General features: G+C 39.3%; 1 protein-coding gene across 4 annotated transcripts in view; it reads left to right on the forward strand.

The window, feature by feature from the left end:
• frem1b (Fras1 related extracellular matrix 1b) overlaps positions 1 to 21,121 on the forward strand; it is a 188,441-nt gene that overhangs the window by 43,563 nt on the left and 123,757 nt on the right. For all 4 annotated transcript variants that reach the window (XR_006312980.1, XM_043699276.1, XM_043699278.1 and 1 more), the window contains exons 4-10: positions 4,404 to 4,705; positions 4,961 to 5,160; positions 13,345 to 13,668; positions 15,505 to 15,613; positions 16,028 to 16,159; positions 16,541 to 16,885; positions 20,320 to 20,462. Coding sequence is in view for 3 of the 4 variants with exons in the window: in XM_043699276.1 (XP_043555211.1) it covers positions 4,404 to 4,705; positions 4,961 to 5,160; positions 13,345 to 13,668; positions 15,505 to 15,613; positions 16,028 to 16,159; positions 16,541 to 16,885; positions 20,320 to 20,462 (1,555 nt within the window). In the remaining variant the exon portion in view is untranslated. The remainder of the gene's footprint in view (positions 1 to 4,403; positions 4,706 to 4,960; positions 5,161 to 13,344; positions 13,669 to 15,504; positions 15,614 to 16,027; positions 16,160 to 16,540; positions 16,886 to 20,319; positions 20,463 to 21,121) is intronic.

Raw genomic sequence — 21,121 nt, forward strand, 5'->3', positions numbered from 1 at the left:
AGTCGAAGGAATTGGGAATATGGGATGGCGTTTTTACAGGGGGCAGGGTGGGAGGAGGTGTAGTCTTGGTAGCTGTGGGAGTCGGTCGGTTTATAGTAAATGTCCGTGTTGATTCGGTCGCCCGAGATAGAAATGGAAAGGTCTAGGAAGGGGAGGGAGGAGTCTGAGACGGTCCAGGTGAATTTGAGGTCGGGGTGGAAGGTGTTGGTAAAGTTCAACTTCCTCATGGGAGCACGAGGCGGCGCCGATACAGTCAGCGATGTAGCGGAGGTGTTGGTAAAGTGGATGAACTGTTCAACTTCCTCGTGGGAGCACTCACTGGGCCAACATTTATTTTCCTGGATCTGAGTGACTTGTTCTGAGGCATTTAAATGTGGAACACTTTGATGTGGATCTCGAATGATAGGTAGACAAGACCAGGTTAGGAAAGCAGATTCCCTTCTCTAGTGAACCAGATGGATTGTTACAATCGGCCATGGTTATGCAGTTGCCATTAGACTAGCTTTGAATTTACTGCTGAATTAAAATTTCATCCTTTGCTATGATGGGATTCAAATCCGTGTCCCGAGACCATTTTCTTGTGGCTCTGGATACTCAACCAGTGACCTTACTGCTATGTCATCACTTCCCCTATGGTTCCCTCTTGTTGGAGATAATCATTAACAGAGCTTGTTTGGCATGAATATTTTGTGCTGGAAATGTGTTGCTGGAAAAGCGCAGCAGGTCAGGCAGCATCCAGGGAACAGGAGAATCGACGTTTCGGGCATAAGCCCTTCTTCGGGCATAAGCCCTTCTTCAGGAAGGGCTTATGCCCGAAGAAGGGCTTATGCCCGAAACGTCGATTCTCCTGTTCCCTGGATGCTGCCTGACCTGCTGCGCTTTTCCAGCAACACATTTCCAGCTCTGATCTCCAGCATCTGCAGACCTCACTTTCTCCTCATGAATATTTTGTGCCTCTTGCTGGCCCAGTAAATGTCATACAGTTCTGGTTGAATGCGGGCAAATGCTGCTTCAGTCTCTATGAAGTCATGAATGGTTTTAAATCATCACCAAACCTCACCATCTATGACTTTATGCTGGAGGGAAAGTTATTAATGAAGCAGCTGAAAATGGTGGCAGCTAGGGTACTATCCTGAGGAACAAGGGTGCTTGTGGTGTGGTGGTAGTGTTCTGACATCTGAGCCAGGAGGCCCAGGATCAAGTTTCACTTGCACAAGAGGCGTGTAATAACATTTCCAAACAAGTTGATTAGAAAATAGCTACCCTGAGGAATTCCTGCAGTGACATCCTGGGAGCTGAGATGACTGACCTCCAACAAACACAACCATCTTTTTTTTCTGCCAAGTATGGCATCAGCTATATGCCTCAAAGAACTATTTGATGCAATACATAGTCAAATGTTGCCTTCATATCAAGGACAATGATTCTTCCTTCACCTCTCATGTTCCACTATTTTGATAAGGGTTTTAATGAGGTCGGAGATGAACTATCCAGGTGGAACTGAAGCTAAACAATGGTGAACAAGTTATTGCTGTGTAAGTGCTGCTTAAGAACACTGCATTCCATCACTTTGCTGATGATCAAGAGCAGATTGATGGGACAATAATTGGCTGGATTGGATTTCTCCTGCTTACTTCTGTCAGGAGATGCTTGGACAATTTTCATCTTCTCAAGCTGGTATAGGTTGTCAGTGCACTGGAACAGCTTAGTTAGAAGCAGAGCTATTTCTGGAACACATGTCCTTAGTATTACTTCTCCAACAATGTATTTCAGCTTCAACCTTATTTCAGCTGTTTACAGTAACATTTGTCTATTCCTCCCAGCAATGTCTTTGAATGGGATGTTCAAATAAATCTAAAATTAAGAACATTTTTTGTTGGTGACAAATGTGTATTAGGGACTTGATTGGACTGTTTAACCTCAACTCATATAGGACCTTTAAAGCCAGAACATTGTAGAAACTCTCTTAATATAGCATGATGTTCCAAAACATTCCAGTCTACTATATTTTAACAATTGAGTCTCTTATACCTTACCTTGGAATTTCCCAACATTTGTTGCATTTTGTTGTATCTGTGGCAATGAAGATGCAATTTGAGATGTAGTGAAGATATAGTTGAGGGGAGACAGTGCAGCAGTGGTAATGTCATTGGACCAGTAATGCAGAGCCCAAGCGAATGGACTGGAGACATGGGTTGAGTCCCAACACAGCAAATAGTGAAATTTGAATGCATTAAATATAGAATTCAAAGCTCGTTGAATGGTGACATTGTAACCACTGTCAATTGTCTTTAAAAACTTGTTCACTAATATCCTTTACAGAACAATATCTGCCATCTTTACCTGGTGTGGCTTACATGTGACCCCAGACCCATAACAATATAGTTCACTCTTTACTGTCTTCTGATTTAGCCTAGCAAACCTCTCAGTTGTATCAAACTGCTACGAAGTCTGAACAAATGAATGCAAATAGAAATGACAATGGTGAACACAGACCTGTCGATTCTGCAAAACATTGTCTGGGGACAGTACCAAAATTGGAAGAGCTGTCTCACAGATTAGTTAATCTACAACCTGATGTAGTCATACTCACAGAGTCATAAAAATGATCTGTCATAAACATCATCATCTTGATATATCTAGCCCTACTAGCAGAATGGATCCACCAAAGGTGTCAGCACATTGATATTCAATGGGGGTTTCCCTAGAAGACCTCAATATCCACTCCAAACTCCATGAAATCTCACGGCATCAAGTCAAACATATGCAAGGAAACCATATTCTGACACCATGCCCTGCTGATGGGTCAGTGCTTCCTTCATGTTGTACAGCATTTGAAAGAAACTATTGGAGTGGCATGGTGTCAGAATGTACTCTGGATTGGTACTTCAATATCGGCCATCAATAGTGGCTCAGTAGCACCATTAACAACTGACCTGAGCGAGTCCTAAATGTCATGATCTAGATTGAGTCTGAAGCAGCTCCTCAGGGAAGCAACCTGTGAAATAAATTCTATCTGACCTCATTGTCAATGATCTATGTGACCTGATTGTCAGCAGTGTATCTGCTCACATCCATAGCAGTTTTGGTAGAAATGACCACTGCAATGTCCTTATAGAGTCATATAGTCATAGCACAGAAACAGACCCTTTGGCCCAACTCATCTGAGTTGACCAGACATCTTAATTTAACCTTGTCACATTTACCAGCATTTGGCCCATATCTCTCTAAACCCTCCCTATTCATGTTCCCATCCAGATGCCTTTTAAATGTTGTAATTGTACCAGCCTCCACCACCTCTTCTGGTAGATCGTTCCATACACATAGCACCCTCTGCGTGAAAAAATTGTCCCTCAACTCCTTTTTAATGTTTTACCCTCTCACCTTAAACCTGTGTCCTCTAGTTTTGGACTATCCCCCCCTAGGAAAAAGACCTTGGTAAATTCACCCTATCCATGTCCCTCATGATGGCCAGATTAAAAAAAAACCTCCTTTTCGAATGATCTCCATAATTTTCTTTGATGGCATGTGTGAACTCAGCTGCCTCTAATAATGCAGAAAGTCCCAATAAAATGAGTTTCCTTCCAATAATAAAATATTTAATAAGTAGGACAATAGAATTTTGTTTTCAATGGCATTCATTAGCACACATAATAATTTACCTTTTTCCTTCCAAATTTTTCTCTTCTCCCCTTCAAAAAGTTGGCTTATTGTGTGTTCCAATTTTTTAGAATAGCCTTCCTCTCCAATTACTATTCTTTATCAGTTACCCTGAAGATCGCATGTGTAAAGCTATAGAACATTGGAAATTATTGTTGGTAATTCCTACTTTGCCAAAAGCTGATGGGCATCCTTTAGTAGACAGGTTAATGAATATGATTGGAAACCTTAGTCTGGGAATACTGTGTCCAGATTTGGTGACTATATGACTGATCGAACTGTCCTCACTTAACAGATACCAGCCAACAAAGCCAAGTTCACGCTCCTCTGCTTGAGTCAATACCACACCAGTCACAACGTTTATTCATGGCATATTTGTAGTGCCTTGAGGTTAATCAACAACATATGTTAAGCAATAATTCAGAACTTTTAAAATAGTATCAGTAAAAAAATCTAAAACATAAGCAAATGAAAGGACATGATTTTAATGCCACATTTAACAAAACATACTGTTGTTGGAAACTAGGTTCAGACTCAGGATACTTCCTTTGGCTTATTCCTATGGCATAACAATACACCTTCAATACAGTTATTGTTCAAGACTTTGTTTGAATATTAAAGAACTAAAATTTATTGCTGCTAGCTAATTACAACATGCATGGGTCTCTGCTAAACAACAATTAAAAAGCTGGCTGAAAATGTGCAGGAATGCAGAATGTGTCATTTTTCTCTTTTCTTTCCAGATTCACAGAAACTCAGACGTTTATGGAAACATTTCTATTGAACATACAAATTACAGAACCAAAATCCAGTATAATCAAGTTTGGATTGGTTGGCCTTCAGGTTCAAGAGTTTTACGGGATATCAAATCCTATTGACAAAAATGTTGTGTCTTTCAAATACAACGCAAACATAACTTGTACGGTAAAAATGTTATCAACAGAGGCCTTTGTTCCAGCCCATGGTCAGCTTATTGTTGATGATCCGAGGTATCATGACCAAGGACAAGTACGAGATGATGCGCTGAAGCAGAACGTTAGAAAAGGTAATTTCTCACTTTGTTTTATTTTAAATTGAAGAACATTACACAGTGTAAAAGATTTATTTGTTCTGATTTAATAACTTAGAGATGGTAATTAAATAAAGAAGATAAAGAGGAAACATCTAACAGAAACGATATGTGAATTTAAGTAATAATATGTTGAAGTGGTTACTTCTAGCCACATCAATAAACGCAACAATTCAGTAATGAAAAAACGTGTATGTACACAAAGTGTTATTCACAATTTCAATTCTTCAGTAAGACAGGCTAAAATTACATGTCCCAACAACAAGGCTTGCCTAACTGGTGTTAAGGAAGTGCGATTCTTAAAGGCTAATTGTGAAGAGTTCCTAGCAATGGAGCTGAAATATCAACACCTCAGTCCACCCTCTCCTGATACTGACTATATTCCAATTAGAGTTGAAGTCAGAGATAAAAGGACCAGATACCTCCTTCAGGTAACCATCTTATCAAAACATTTTAAATTGATTGAATAAATGTTTAAATGTTAATGAACACTTTATGAGGTGGCTTTATAAGCTGTTATATTTAGGAGGACAAGAATACACACAGTATTGGAACGTAAGATCTAAGTTGTTTGTTCTACAAAATACAATCTACAATGTCATTGTAAATTTAAATGTAATCTTCTGTGGTAACATTTTAGATTAATATATTTCTTGAATAATAAAGGCAATCAGAGAAAACTATATCCTTGCTTTTAACTTTTTTATTATTCATTTTGGGAACGTAGGCTTCAGTGGGCTTCCTGAAGAAGGAATCATGCCCGAAACATCGATTCTCCTGCTCCTCGGATGCTGCCTGACCTGCTGCGCTTTTCCAGCAACACATTTTCAGCTCTGATCTCCAGCATCTGCAGTCCTCACTTTCTTCTCCTTCAGTGGTTATGCCAGTATTTCTTGTCCATCTTTAATTGCCCTTGAGAATGTGGTAGTAGTGAGCTGCCCTCCTTAACTGCTACACTCCATTTGATGTAGATACATCCACAATGTTGTTATGAGGGAGTTCCAATTTTTGACCCAGTGACAGTGAAGCAATTGTAATTTATTTCCAAGTCAACATGTTGAACAGTTTGGAGATAAACTTGCAAGTGGTGATGTTTCCATTTTTGCAACCCTCTGCCTTCTATATGGTAGTTGTTGTGGGTTTGATAGGTGCTGTCTAAGGAGCCTTGGTAAATGTTTGTAATATTTAGATGGTACATGTCATTGCTATTGAGCATCAGAGATGGAGGGAGTGAATTTTAGTGGAAATGATGCCATTAAGCACTGCTTTGTCCTGCATGTTGTCAAGACTCCTGACTGTTGATAGAGCTGCTCTCATTCAGATAAGTAGGCAGTATTCCATCACACTCCAAACTTGTGCTGTGTACATGGTGGACAGACTTGAGGATTCAGGAGGAGAGTTGCTAACTTGAAGATTCCTACCCTCTGACCTGTTCTTGAATCCAGAATATTTATATGGAGAGTCCAATTGAGTTTCTGTTCAATGGGAACTCCCAGGATGTTGATTGTAGGGACTTCAGTCATGGTTCTGCCATTTGTTTTGCTGTTTATGGTTCTGCCATTATTTGTCAAGGGGTGATTGTTAAATGCTCTCTTGCTGGAGATGACCATTGCCAGGCACTTGCATAGTACAAATGTTACTTGCCACTTCTCAGCTCCATGTTTCATTGCATTTTGCCAAGGAATGCTTCAGTATCTAAGGAATTGTGAATGGTGCTGAACATTGTGCAATATTCAGCAAACTTCCCCATTTCTGACCATATAATGGGAAAAAGGTCAATGATGAAGCAGCTTGTTGAGGTTTAAATCAAACATGACTGAGAACGAGTTTCTCCTGGTTACCCAATTTAGCTTCTTCTAAAATACAAAGTTATCAGAACAGTTTATACTTCTCAGCTTAATGTATCCCATCTCTCTCCCCTCTACCTCCCAACCTTGGTCTTAGCCATGGTTCTGCTGGTTCCTATAGCAACTCAACCTTCAATTTTCTCTAATCCCCATGGTCTGTGTAGCTAAATTTCCACAAGAATGCAAACCTATTCCATTATTCTTTTGGCATTGGTTATATTTCCCATTGTGCTTCAAGAAACTCCCCATAGTTTAAGAATGTTTTATTCATTCACAGGATGAGGGCCTTGTTGGCTCGGCCAGTATTAATGTCCAAAGGGCAGTTGAGAGTCAACCACATCTTGTGGTTAGCACTGCTGCCTCACAGCGCCCGAGACCCGGGTTCAATTCCCGCCTCAGGCGACTGACTGTGTGGAGTTTGCATGTTCTCCTCGTGTCTGCGTGGGTTTCCTCCGGGTGCTCCGGTTTCCTCCCACCATCCAAAGATGTGCAGGTCAGGTGAATTGGCCATACTAAATTGCCCGTAGTGTTAGGTAAGGGGTAAATGTAGGGGTATGGGTGGGTTTCGCTTCGGCGGGTCGATGTGGACTTGTTGGGCCGAAGGGCCTGTTTCCACACTGTAATCTAATCTAATCACATTGCTATGGGTCTGGAGTCACATGTAGGCCAGACCAAATAAAGATGTCAGATTCTTTCCCTAAAGGATATTAGTGAACCAGATGGATTTTTTTCGACAATCAACAATGGATTTGTGGTCATCATTAGACTTTTAATTCCAGACTTTTTTACCAAATTCAAATTCCACCATTTACCATGGCAGGATTTGAACCCAGGTTCTGGAATATTTTCTGGGTCTCTGGATTAACAGACTAATGATGATATCACAAAGCCATTGATTCTCCACAAATAAAGAGACCAGTGTGCATTTAAGTATCAATCTTCATGAACTGTCTCACTTCAAGATGAAGAAAGTTGAATGCAGGACATTACCCCAAGGAATACTTGTGTCATTTCTCTACTATTCAGCCCTCATTAGCTGTGCTCCAGAAAACATTAATTTTCTTATTTTGGCACCAGTAGAGGAAAATCTGGATGTGTACAGAAAATACCAAATGATGGAAGAAGAAAGTTGTATGCAATGAAATTTAAAGGAAAAGTGAAAAGTGTTGGAGACAAATATTAATAATACCTTTGGGGGAAAAAAGCATGCAAAGGGTCTCAGTATATTCTTTGTCATGACCGATGTCGAGAGGAAAATAATAGGTGACAGACATAATTGAATACACCTCAGGAGACAAAAGGTCATGAAACAAATAGTGCTGGTTGAACAGAGGACATTTTTTTGTGATCTGACCGGATCAATAGTCTATGCAGGCGGTGAGTCAGATGTAAAACATGCCGTAGATGCTGTACATTCAACATGATCTCAAGTGCCAGTCTTGCCAAAAGAGGTAAAACATGCTTGAGCCACATTTGCAGTAGATAGAGAAGATCAGGAAAATGATCACCAAATTCCCTAGTTTGAATTGGAAAACTGCAGATATCCTATTAGAATTAGGCTTTACAGACATGGATGGATCTATGTTTTGGATTTAACCATTGTAGAACCACATGAGGAAACTGAGAAAATAAAGATTAACATTGGAGTTGTTTTAAGTGTAGCCTACACAAAGTCTGCAGTAGTGGGTAGAGTGGGTTCTTTCTTGATTATATGTTTTTGGAGATATGTCTCTTAATTAAACTTAAAATATAAGCCATGGCTATCAATTTTAACCTGGGGCAGTGTTTGTTATTTTATGGGTCTGTGGATTGTGAAGGAGCAAAAATGGCCTTTAGTAGAGTGATATGTACTTCTTGTCAGATATGGGAGTTTAAAGAGATCTTAAGGGTTACTGCGAATTATATCTGCCATAAATGCTGTTAGTTGTGAATCTAATCAGATCAAATGGATCGGTTGGAGAGACAGTTAGAAGCAATGAGGAATTTGCAACAGCAACAGTATGTGACGGATGGCAGTTATAGGAAGGGGGAAAAGTCTCAGATACAGTCACATAGATGGGTTAACTCCAGGAAAGGTAAGAGAGGTAGGCAGCTAGTGCAGGAGTCTTTTATGGCTATACCCATTTCAAACAGGTATGCTGTTTTAGAAAATGTAGGGGGTGATGGATTCTCAGGGGAATGTAGCATGGACAGCTAAGTTTCTGGTATTAAGACTGGCTCTAATGCAACGAGGGATATGTTGGGTTCCAAGAGACCAATGTGTTAGGGGATTCTCTAGTCCGAGGTACAGACAGACATTTGGAGTGCCACAAGGATCAGTACTGGGTCCTCTACGTTTTGTCATTTACATTTGGATGTAAGCATAAGAAGTACAGTTAGTAAGTTTGCAGATGACAACAAAATTGGAGGTGTAGTGGACAGCGAAGAGGGTTACCTCAGATTACAACAGGACTTTTACCAGATGGGCCAATGGGCTGAGAAGTTGCAGATGGAGTTTAATTCAGAAAAATGTGAGGTGCTGCATTTTGAGAAAGCAAATCTTAGCAGGACTTATACACTTAATGGTAAGATCCGAGGGAGTGTTGCTGAACAAAGAGATCTTGGAGTGCAGGTTCATAGCTCCTTGAAAGTGGAGTTGCAGGTAGATAGGATAGTGAAGAAGGCATTTGGTATGCTTTCTTTTATTGTTATAGAGGTTTACAAAATTATGAGGGGCATGGATAGAGTAAATAGGCAAAGTATTTTCCCTGAGGTCGGGGAGTTCAGAACTAGAGGGCATAGATTTAGGGTGAGAGGGGAAAGGTATCCAAGAGATCTAAGGGGCAATGTTTTCACACAGAGGGTGGTATGGGTATGGAATGAGCTGCCAGAGGATCTGGTGGAGGCTGGTACAATTGCAACATTTAAGAGGCATTTGGATGGGTATATGAATAGGAAGGGTTTGGAGGGATATGGGCTGGGTGCTGGCAGGTGGGACTGGATTCGGTTGGGATATCTGGTCGGCATGGACGGGTTGGACTGAAGTGTCTGTTTCCATGCTGTACATCTCTTTGACTATATGACTCTATCTCTGCAATAGTCAAGTATTATCATGGACAAATGCACTCATGTCAGGTAGATTAGTGAGTTTGAGAGTAAGAAGATTTTCCCTCTTGCTTGTTCATTTACCATCTGCACACTATGTGTCTGGCAGATGTGTCTTTGAAGATATGAATGGTACTGGAGTTACTGAAGCACTTTGGGCTTGGACATTAAAGTCTCCACCCAGTATATGTTCTGTGTCCACACTGTTCTTAGTGTTTCTTACAAGTGTTTGGTCCAGTGCAGTTCTGAAAGAGGCAATAAGTGGTAGCCAGTGAAAGGCTTTCATGTCTCTGAGACTTCATAGGGTCTAGAGATAATGTTGAAGACTCTCAGAGCCAATTGATCTGAATTGGACACTACTGACTTCTATGACCTACCTGAGGGGGAACAGACAGGAATCACAAGGCACCATTAATTGAATATGCCAAAGTCAGATTGTTGATTGACGCATCTATGGGGCTGCTCTCCCAATTATTTACATAAGTTCCAGATGCTAAATGTGGAGGACTTTGTAGGTTTGACTGGGTTGAGTGTGCTTTTGTTGTATCCAATGTCAGGTGACATTTCATTTTTCTTTGTAGAAATATTTTGACATGACCTGACTGGAAGTTAATAGTTGATCCCATTGCTATGGTTGCAGAGTCACATGCAAAGACAGCAGATTAAATGCCTTAAAGGGCAATAGTGGAATGAATTAGTTTTTTTTACAGCATTGAAGCGAACTAAGACGTGACTGAAACAAGCTTTAAAAAAAAATCTATTTGTCACGGTCAGATTTGAATTAATATCTTTGAAGCATTTTTCCCAGTAACTTTACTACTTTGATGTAATTTCTGTGAACTGATCCTTTTTTTTTCGGGAATTGGATGCAGTAATCATCTACCAAAGTGAAATGGTAATAAATATATCTAATCTAATGTGGCCAGCAAGGTGAACACATAATATCCGTCCATGCCCTCCTCTTATAAACTCAGTAAAAAGGATTCCCTGAGAGAAAATTTTCAATGCCAATGATTTGTTGAAAGAAGAAAGCACCTAAAATATCTGTCATGAGGCTCTGGAAAATTTAAGTAACAATGGAGCAAATAAAAGCATCACAGCAATCAAAAATTAGTGAAGTTAACTTAGTGGAGCATTTCTTTATATCAGTCTCTGCAACAGCTACCAGACTGGCAATGCTGGAGGCTTCTTGTTTCTTTGAGAGCAATGAGCTGCATGCCAATATTGTAAAAACGTGCACAGGATATAACTTTCTCCGTTAAGGATGATGCCCTGCATTGCAAAGTATATAGCATTTTGACTAAGCAGCATTGCCATTCACTTTTCAATAAAAGTAAAGTATTGCAGATAGAGTCATAGAGATGTACAACATGGAAACATACCCTTCAGTTCAAACTGTCCATGCCGACCAGATATCCCAACCCAATCTAGTCCCACCTGCCAGCACCCGGCCCATATCCCTCCAAACCCTTCCTGTTGGAAATTGGAAATAAAATTGAAAATACTTGAGAAACTCCTCACACTTGGTAGCGTCTGGAGACAGAAACAGTTCACATTTCAAGTCCAATATGACTCATCTGTAGAACTGAATTCGAGTGGAAAATTATGGCGATGTTTGGGCTATTGTCCAAAAAGGAGGAGTATTAAGTGAAACAAATAGTGTGGATTCTATAACATAAGGCAAAGGGAGTACTACTGGCGATAAAGGTGATAGAGAATAGGTGTTAATGATCAGTATTAATAGCAGAAAATATGTCAGCACTACTGAGGAAATACATGAAAGCAAGATGTTGTTATGAGAGGCCGATGGTGGTGGATGTTATAATCAAGATGGAAGATAAGGACAATGTTCATGTCTGAAGTTGTTGAATTCAATGTTGAGTCCAGAAACCTGTAAAATACCCAAACAGAAAATGACCTGCTGTTTCACGAGCTTGCATTATGCTTCACTGGAACACTGCAGATAAAGTAAGACAGGAATGGCTGCATGAGAGTGAGATGGTGCATTGAAATAGTAAGAGACTGTAAGGTCAGGGTTATTTTTGCAGGTAGAGCAGAGATATTCCATAAAGTAATCATCCATAAGAAGATGATCATGGTTGTTGGAGGCCAGTCATCTCAGCTCAAGGATATCTCTGCAGTAGTTCCTCAGGGAAGTGTCCTAGGCCCAGCCATTTTCAATTGCTTCATCAATGACCTTCCCTTCATCATAAGGTCTGAAGTGGGAATGGTTGCCAATGAATGCACAATGTTCAGCATCATTCATGACTCCTCAGACAATGAAGCAGTCCATGTTCAAATGCAACAAGATCTGGACAATATCCAGGCTTGGGATGACAAATGGCAAGTAAGATTCATGCCACTCAAATGCCAGACTATGACTATCACCAATAAGAGACAATCTAACCATCACCACCTTGACATTCAATGGTGTTACCATCCTTGAATCCCCCACTGTCAACATCCTGGGGGTTATCATTGACCAGAAACTCGAATGGACTCATCATATAAACATAGTAGCTACAAAAGCAGCTCAGAAGCTAGAAATACTGCAGTGAATAAATTACAGAGGTGACATGGTGGCTCAGTGGTTAGCACTGCTGCCTCACAGCACCAGGGTCCCAGGTTCAATTCCAGCCTCGGGCGACTGTCTGTGTGGAGTTTGCACTTTCTTCCTGTGTCTGCGTCGGTTTACTCTGGGTGCTCCGGTTTACTCCCCCAGTCCAAAGATGTGCAGGTCAGGTGCTAAATTGCCCATAGTGTTAGGTGCATTAGTCAAAGGGAAATAGGTCTGGGTGGTTTACTGTTCAGAGGGTCGGTGTGGACTGGTTGGGCTGAAGAGCCTGTTTCCATACTGTAGGGAATCTAATCTAAACCTCCTGACTCCCCAAAGTCTGTCCACCATCTACAAGGCACAAATTATGAGTGTGATGGAATACTCTCCACTTACCTGGATGACCAAAGCTCCAGCGGCATTCTAGAAGCTTGACACCATCCAAGTCAATTCAGCCTTCTTGATTGGCACTACATCCACAAGTATCCACTCCCTCCACCACCACTAATCAGTAGCAGCAGTACTATCTACAGGATGCACTGTAGAAACGCACCAAAGATCCTCAGGCAGCACCTTCTAAATCCACAACTACTTCCTTTTAGAAGCACCAGCTGCAAGTTCACCTCCAAGTCACTCACCACCCTGACTTGGAAATCTGTCACTGTTCCTTCACAGTTGCAGGGTCAAAATGTTGGGGTTCCTTCCTTAGGAGGATTGCGACAAACTGCAGCATGTGGTCTGTAGTGGTTTAAGAAGGCAGCTCATTACCACCTTCTAAGGGCAACTAGGATTGGGCAAAAAATGCTGACCCAGCCAGGGATGCTCATGTCCCACGAGTAAATAAAAAAAAGATTGCAATGAGCTTTCAGTTCAGACTCAAAATTTGATTAATGTAGTTTACATCTCATGGTTGTGGAATACTTTTCCAGTGATATCCAATTGATTTTAATATGGTGTTATGTTGGAAAGATGCAGCCTTGACACAGCAATCTTGTTGAAAATGTTCTTTGTTCTTGAAGATGATTGACTGTAATAATATGCTTATGAATTTTAGCATAAATCTGAGGTTGGGAATTGGTAATTTGTTTGAAATGAACCAAATACTGAATAAGCAAAGTGTTTGTTGACAGGTAGAAAATGCTTGGATTCAAGTTAACATTAAAGGTGCAATTCCAAATCAGCAACCCAAAGCCGCCTTCATGTCAATGTACATCCTGGAGGTTGATCAATTCATTCTGACACCACTGAGCGTTGCAGCTATTGATGCAAATGATGATGAAACACCAAAGGACAGACTGATTTTCAACATCACCAACCCTCCTATAGAAGGATACTTAACTCACCTGGATGACCATACCAAATCCATCACATCTTTCAGCTGGCAGGATTTATATGAAATGAAAATAGCATATCAACCTCCTAACATTAGTCATACTGAAAGGAGGAATTATGAGGTATGTTGAGTTAATTTGTATCCAGATATTCTACACTAAGCATAGAATTTCCATTTTACTTCATCCATGGGCTTGATTTTGCCACCCATAGTGTCTTCCTTTGTCCTGCACTCACACTACAGCTCAAAGTATTGAGGTCTGTTGCTATAACTTCACTGAAGTGCTCTGGAAAGCACACAAAAACACATTAAAAATAAATCACAAACTCCAAATTCATTTATTCCCAGGATCTAAAAACTCAGAAAATCAACATTTTCTCATTCTTCCCTTCCTTTGTGAATCGTAGAATTCCTATAAAGTGGAAGCAAGCTGCTCAGCCCATCAAGTCCACACTCACCCACTGAAGAGCATCCTACCCACTACCCTATTCCTGTAACCCTGCATCTCCTATAGCTAATACACCTAGCCAGCACCTCCCTGGACACTATGGGTAATTTAGCATGGCTAATCCATCTAATCACCTTTGGACTGTGGGAGGAAAATGGAATACCTGGAGGAAGCCCCCATGGGGAGAACATGCAAACTCCACATGGACAGTCACCTGAGAGTGAAAGCAAACCCGGGTCCTTGCACTGTGATGTAGCAGTGCTAACCACTGCTAACCATAGTGGCACAGTGGCTCAGTAGTAGGCACTGCTGCCTCATAGCACCAGGGTCCCAGGTTCAATTCCAGCCTTGGGCGACTGTCTGTGTGGAGTTTTCATGTTCTCCCCATGTCTGCGTGGATTTCCTCCGGGCACCCTGGTTTTCCTCCCACAGTCCAAAGATGTGCAGGTCGGGTGAATTGGCCATGCTAAATTGCCCATAGTGCTAGGTGCAATAGTCAGAGGGAAATGGGTCTGGGCGGATTATTCTTCGGAGGGTCAGTGTGGACTTGTTGGGCCGAAGGACCTATTTCCACGCTATAGGGAATCTAATCTAGTCACTGAGCCACCGTGCTGCCCTTCTACAAGTTGAAGGATTTGAAAATCGCTTCTTGATGCCATGTGATCAGTTATAATTTGTTTCATCTCAACCTCTCTCGGGTACTTCTGTTTGAACAGGAGAAAAAAATCAACCAAACTTGCATCTGTTACCAATATACTGAAAGTCCTTTCTTTAAACATACTGGAAATTCCAAATTTGAAAATTGAATATGTGAAAGATAATTTGTAGAATGCGCTATTCAGATTAAACTAAACATAATTCATGAGCTTCAAATGTCATCCCAGATTAATAAAGTGGATATATTTTTCTGACTTCTGATTTTGCTAAGTGGAAGTAATTTAACCAGTCGCAAATCTAAAATTCAGCTATACAAAAACAATTAGTTCAATTTTAAAAGGCTTCCTCAAAAAAAATTCTCCAGAGGTAGAAAATTGTAGCATACTATTGTGACATTGCATTGGGATTTTTATTTACTTCCACCGACTCTGTGCTAACTTAATAAAAACTGAAAGAACCACAGATGCTGTAAATCAGGAACAAAAACAGAAATTGCTGGAAAAGCTCAGCAGGTCTGGAGCATCTGTGAAGAAAAATCAGAGTTAACGGTTCAGGTGTGGTGACCCTTCCTCCTGAGTAGTTCTGAGGAAGGGTCACTGGACTTGAAACATTAACTTGGATTTCTCTTGATGGATGCTGCCAGACTTGAGGTTTTCCAGCAATTTCTGTTTTTGTTCCTGTGCTAACTTAACTTCAGTTTGCCTGATTCTGATACAAGGTGAAAAAAAGTGAAAAAATATTCCATTCGCCAGCACCATGGCAAGCATAAAATTCAGTGTTAAGAAATGTTAAAGTCTTTAAATGAAAGCAATCCTACATGATCAATATTATTTCTTTTCTGGTCTATCATAGGTTGATTTTAAAGTAATAGACACTTTTTTTGAAGTCAGTGCTACTATCATGGTTCATTTTTCAATAAGAACAGCAGAGACAAATGCACCAAGGGTTTCTTGGAACATGGGTATGTGTTTTGAAATTACACTATTGTTGTCATTCCTTTATTTTTTTTTAAAAAAGAAAGTCAATTGACTTCTGCATTTGTGAACTATGGTGGGGAGAAGTTAACCTGATTTTAACCAGCTTCATGGTCATTTTTATCATTACCAGCTTTATATTTACAAATTTTAAAATGGGATTAGAATTTTCAACCGGCTTGTTGGGAATTGAACTCATGGTGAGATTTAAATAGATTTGGAAACTCGTCCTTGCCTAGATGTAAAATTAAACCCATTTTATCTGAGTTATTACTTCTGCCCACAGATTACTGTATCATTACTATATGCACATGACCATACCTATTACTAATTACAGCTTGCTGGTTTGTAAGACCTTCTCCTGTTTAATGTTCTCATTTAAATATTCTTGACCCATGAAGGTCTGGACTTACTGGAAGGTCAATCTCGACCAATTACTTGGGAAAATTTTCAGATCGTAGACAATGATAATATTAATGATGTACGTTTAATAGCAGTGGAAGGACTCCAGCATGGACGGCTCACAGTAAGAGGTAAAACAAAACTAAGCATTTTAACAATGATCTATCACCATCCAAATACATTTGAAAGTTGTTTGCATTATTGTAATTTTTTTTTCGAACTGAGAATAAGACTACATGGTGATTTTGGTGAAGGATAATGGTAATGGGGAACATGCTATTGAATTGAAGGTTACTTGTCCTTTTAATTGCAAACTGTGACATTGATCATACTGAACATTTTTAAACCCACATTGTAGAGGCTAGTAATAAATTGACAAAATAACAATATTGTAGAAATAGGCTTACAAAAAGATTAATGTACTGGGATGAAATGTGAAATATTCATAAGATTTGTCTCTGCTAAATTCATATGTCATAACAATTCTCTCTTTCTGACTTCACAATGATCAGGTGGCAAAGGATTCATGTGCACCATTGAGGACATTAAGGAAGGAGTTGTGCACTATCACCATGATGATAGTGATACAACCAAAGATTATATTGTATTCCGAATCTTCGATGGCAAACACACTACTAGACACAAGTTTCCAATTAACATTTTGCCCAAAGATGACAGCCCTCCCTTCTTAATTAACAACCTTGCTTTTGAACTAGCAGAAGGAGCATCTATATTAATAGAAAACCATATGCTACTGTCTTCTGATTTGGATTCGAGTGATGATTACATATTGTACAAGATTATAGTTCCACCGAAAGCTGGAGAGATTGTGAAAAAAACTTCATCAGATCGACTGGGTAAGTGCTGATGCAATTAATAAAACATTCTTAATGAACAGATCAGAAATCAGAAAGATCATTCTATGAATCTCAATGAACAGTTTGTATTCTTTTCTCCTACTGGTGAGATGTCCCTACTTTTATATCAGCAGCATTATCTCAGGTCTTCCAGCACTGCATTTGAATCTCTCAGATATTTGACTTTTGATCATAGAAATTCCATAGCGTTTCCTAGTAAAAATTTTATCAAATCATTGGAGGTTGTACCCAGCAAATACACATATTAGTTCAAGTACTACCAAAAGAGAACTGTATCAGGTTATATGACAAAATTGTCATTTGGCACGTTCCAGTATTATGCATATTAATTATCAGAGAATAGTTGCAATTTAGTCATTTGTGTGCTAATCCTTTGATATACAATGCACTGGGATTCCAATGTTTTAGTGCTGAAAAAGGCTTTTACCTAAGAATACAATTCAAACTTATAACTTTTATCCCACATCCTTCTTGATATTATCTTCCTGGTACATTTTTTTGAATTTCCCTAATTTTCGATTTTTCTTTCTGACAAACTCTGCAATTTCAGTGTCCCATCTCTGTGCCACTTAGGCTCAGGTTCAAGTCCCATCTGTTCCAGAGTTGCATCGTGACATTTCTGGACAGGTTGACTATAAAGTATCTATGTTGTACTTCAGCTCTTTTGGCACAATAGTAATGTCCCTGCCTCTGAGTCAGAAGAATTGACTTCAAGTCGCACCAGCTCCAGAGGTGTGCCATTACGTCCCTGAACATATTACAGAGGGATAGAGCTGGAGAGCATAGAAACAGACCCTTTGGTCCAACTTGCCCATGCTAACCAGATGGGACTAAATTAATTTAGTCCCATTTGCCAGCATTTGGCCCATATCCCTCTAAACCTTTCCTATTTATGTACCCATCCAGATGTCTTTTAAATGTTGTTATTGAACCAGCTTCCATCATTCCCTCTGGCAGCTTATTCTATACATACACCACCCTCTGCATGAAAATGTTGCCTCTTGGGTCCCTTTTAAATCTTTCCCTTCTAACTTTACACCTATGCCCTCTAATTCTGGACTCCCCCACCATGGGGAAAAGACTTTGTCTATTCACCTTGTCCACACCCCTCATGATAGATATAGGACAGATATCAGAGATAGTTTCTTTATTCAGAGAGTAGTAAGGGTATGGAATGCTTTGCCTGCAACAGTAGTAGATTCGCCAACTTTAAGTACATTTAAGTCGTCATTGGACAAGCATATGGACGTACATGGAATAGTGTCGGTTAGATGAGCTTCAGATTGGTATGACTGATCGGCGCAATATCGAGGGCCAAAGGGCCTGTACTGCGCTGTAATGTTCTATGTTCTATGATTTTGTCAACCTCTATAAGGTCACCTCTCAGCCTTCGCTCCAGGGAAAATAGTCCCAGTCTATTCAGCTCCCACTATAGCAAAAACCCTCCAACCCTGGCAACATGCTTGTAAATCTTTTCTGAACCCTTTCAAGTTTCACAACATCATTCCTATAGCAGGGAGACCAGAATTGAATGCATTATTCCAAAAAATGGCTTAACCAATGCCATGTACAGCCGCAACATGACCTCTCAACTTGTCTACTCAATGATCTGACCAATAAAGGCAAGCCCTAAGTGACTTCTTCACTATCCTATTTACTTGCAACTCCACTTTCAAGGAACTATGAACTTGCATTCCAAGATCTCTTTGTTCAGCAACATTCTCCATCACCTTACCATGAAGTGTATAAGTCCTGCCCTGATTTGCCTTTCCAAAATTCAGCACCTCATATTTATCTCAATTAAAATCCGTCTGAACTATACAACATGGAAACATGGTTTTTAAAAATATCTATGCAATCAATCCTGGTTTTTGTAGCACTCCTTTGCGACTCTATGCATGAGGCCATCTGATGGTGTGACTAGAAACCATGTTTCCACTTATCATAGATGTAATTCCTTCCAACAGACATCCAGCTAATCATTAAATTCACATGCTTTCTTCCTCATAAAAGTTGATGACATCATTGATCTGAAGATCCCCAGGGCAATGGGGATGAAACAAAGTAAAGCATTTGAAAAAGGTTCCCATTGCTACGATTTCTTTTTACTTCTTCCTTCTCATAGTCCTCCTCCAATTCCTAGATAGACAAGAGCTGTAGACTATCATGCAAATGAGATATTCAGCTACAAAGATTGAATCTGACAGATTACAAACACAAGAATAAAAAGGAACGCTGTGATGTGAATGGGACCATTAAGAGGTAAATACAATAATACCACAGATAATGAGAAAGAGCTTGCTGATATATGAAATCATTATTTCCCTTTGGTATATACCGAGAAGATTGAACAAGTAAACATGATATTGAATCACAAGCAAAGAAATGAGATAGGTAATAAAAGAATGATGTATTGAATAAACATATCAATCTCATAGCATAAACCCCTTGCTCTTGATGGAACCTGTCCATGTATTTTGAATGAAATAGGGCAAACGATAGCAGAGGCATTTCTAAACAAATTTAATAATTTATTAGAGAAAAAAAATGCAGTGAAGAGGGCTGGTGGATAGCTGATGTAATTTCAACATTTGAGAAGATGACAGAAGTCCAGGGAGTTATAGACCATCAGCGTAACATCAGTAGTAAGATAAACAATGGAAATGTTACTATGGAGAGAATAGCGGAACATCAAGATATGAAAAATATAATAAATAATCGGCATTGGATTTCAAAGGGAAAAATCTTGTCTGACATATTATTGAATTACTTGAGGAAGAAATGAAGAGTAGAAAACAGTAATGCAGTAAAATCTGTTCACCTAGAAGTCCAATACACTTTTAAAAATCAATATGTCTTGTTATTCAGGTTAGATTTGATGAACCAATGTTTCCAGTGTGCATATCTGTAGGCCATAAAAGGACATCAATAAGCTCCGTGGGAATTTTGATCTACCTGTAAATCAGAATTTATCAAATGCTTTCATACCTCTGTGCCAATGGCACAGCTTGTAACATTTGTCCTTCTTGTGTATTTTCCTGGTGCTTTAGGTTGCAGCTGTTTGTTTTTCAAATAGTGGCCTCTTATACCATTAGAATAATTTAGAGATGCGATGCAATGTCAGAATTACTTCACAGCTCCTTAGAATAAACAAAGGAAATAAATACAGGAAGGGAAAAAGCCAGAGTGCTTTTCTTCATTGTTTGCAGCTCACTTGAGTTAAATGAGATTTATTATTACTGGCAAATACTTCTAGTAAGTAGCTCCATCTGGCCAGAGAGTCTGGAGTAATATAAAACACATACCTGCTGAACATATTTATATATTGTACTTTATATCATTTTTTTGTATCCATTCTTTTCATGCAGAAACCAATATGTTTCTTTAGCATTTCACTAATTTTATTTCTACAGGTCATCCTGTGACTAGTTTTCTACAGAGGGATCTGTTCCATGGTCTGATTTATTATCGTCATTCTGGGGGCGAAATTTTTGAGGATTTGTTTGAATTTATTCTGTGGGATAGCCATGAGCCTCCAAACCTTTCAGACCCTCAGGCAAGCTTTAACTCATTTACTGAAAATTATTTTTCAAAAGGCTTCAAACTATAGGACATTTTATAAGAATGCCTGAATACTTAGGGAATATTAACATCTTCCTTCCTCATTTTAGGAGAACAGGAGATTTTAAATGTACAAAGATGATAATGTAAAAGCAGTTGTTGGTGCCACATTGTATTGAGGCTAATTACGTAATCTGCAAATGTAGCAACTTTAAGCAAAAACATATTTGATTTTTTACACTAAATATAAAACAATCTTCACTTGTTTAATACTAAATTTAAACGATTGTTGCACTCTATTTTGTGTTGATGCAGAGGACCAAATTATCTCTTTCTGCATTGATTAGGTCAAAGTTTTCTCATCTAGGAGATATCATGATGGAATGTTTGTACAAGATATTAAACAGTGAGATTAAAGCAAGCAGAAAGCATGAATGATATTGGCTTTGATGAGTTATAATGTATAGATATAGATATTATACATGTCATTAGGCCAGTCAAGGGTCTCATGACAATTTTATTTGCTCAATTGATAACCATTTTGCATTGCACTTGTTCTATTGTAGGTCATAGACAAATTAATTTACATCATAGGAATGATTCTGCAGATTCCCATTCAACATGTTTCTACTTTGCGATCGGAGTATCATAGTT

The sequence above is a fragment of the Chiloscyllium plagiosum genome, chromosome 11 (assembly GCF_004010195.1).
Source record: "Chiloscyllium plagiosum isolate BGI_BamShark_2017 chromosome 11, ASM401019v2, whole genome shotgun sequence".
NCBI classification, from domain to species: Eukaryota; Metazoa; Chordata; class Chondrichthyes; order Orectolobiformes; family Hemiscylliidae; genus Chiloscyllium; species Chiloscyllium plagiosum.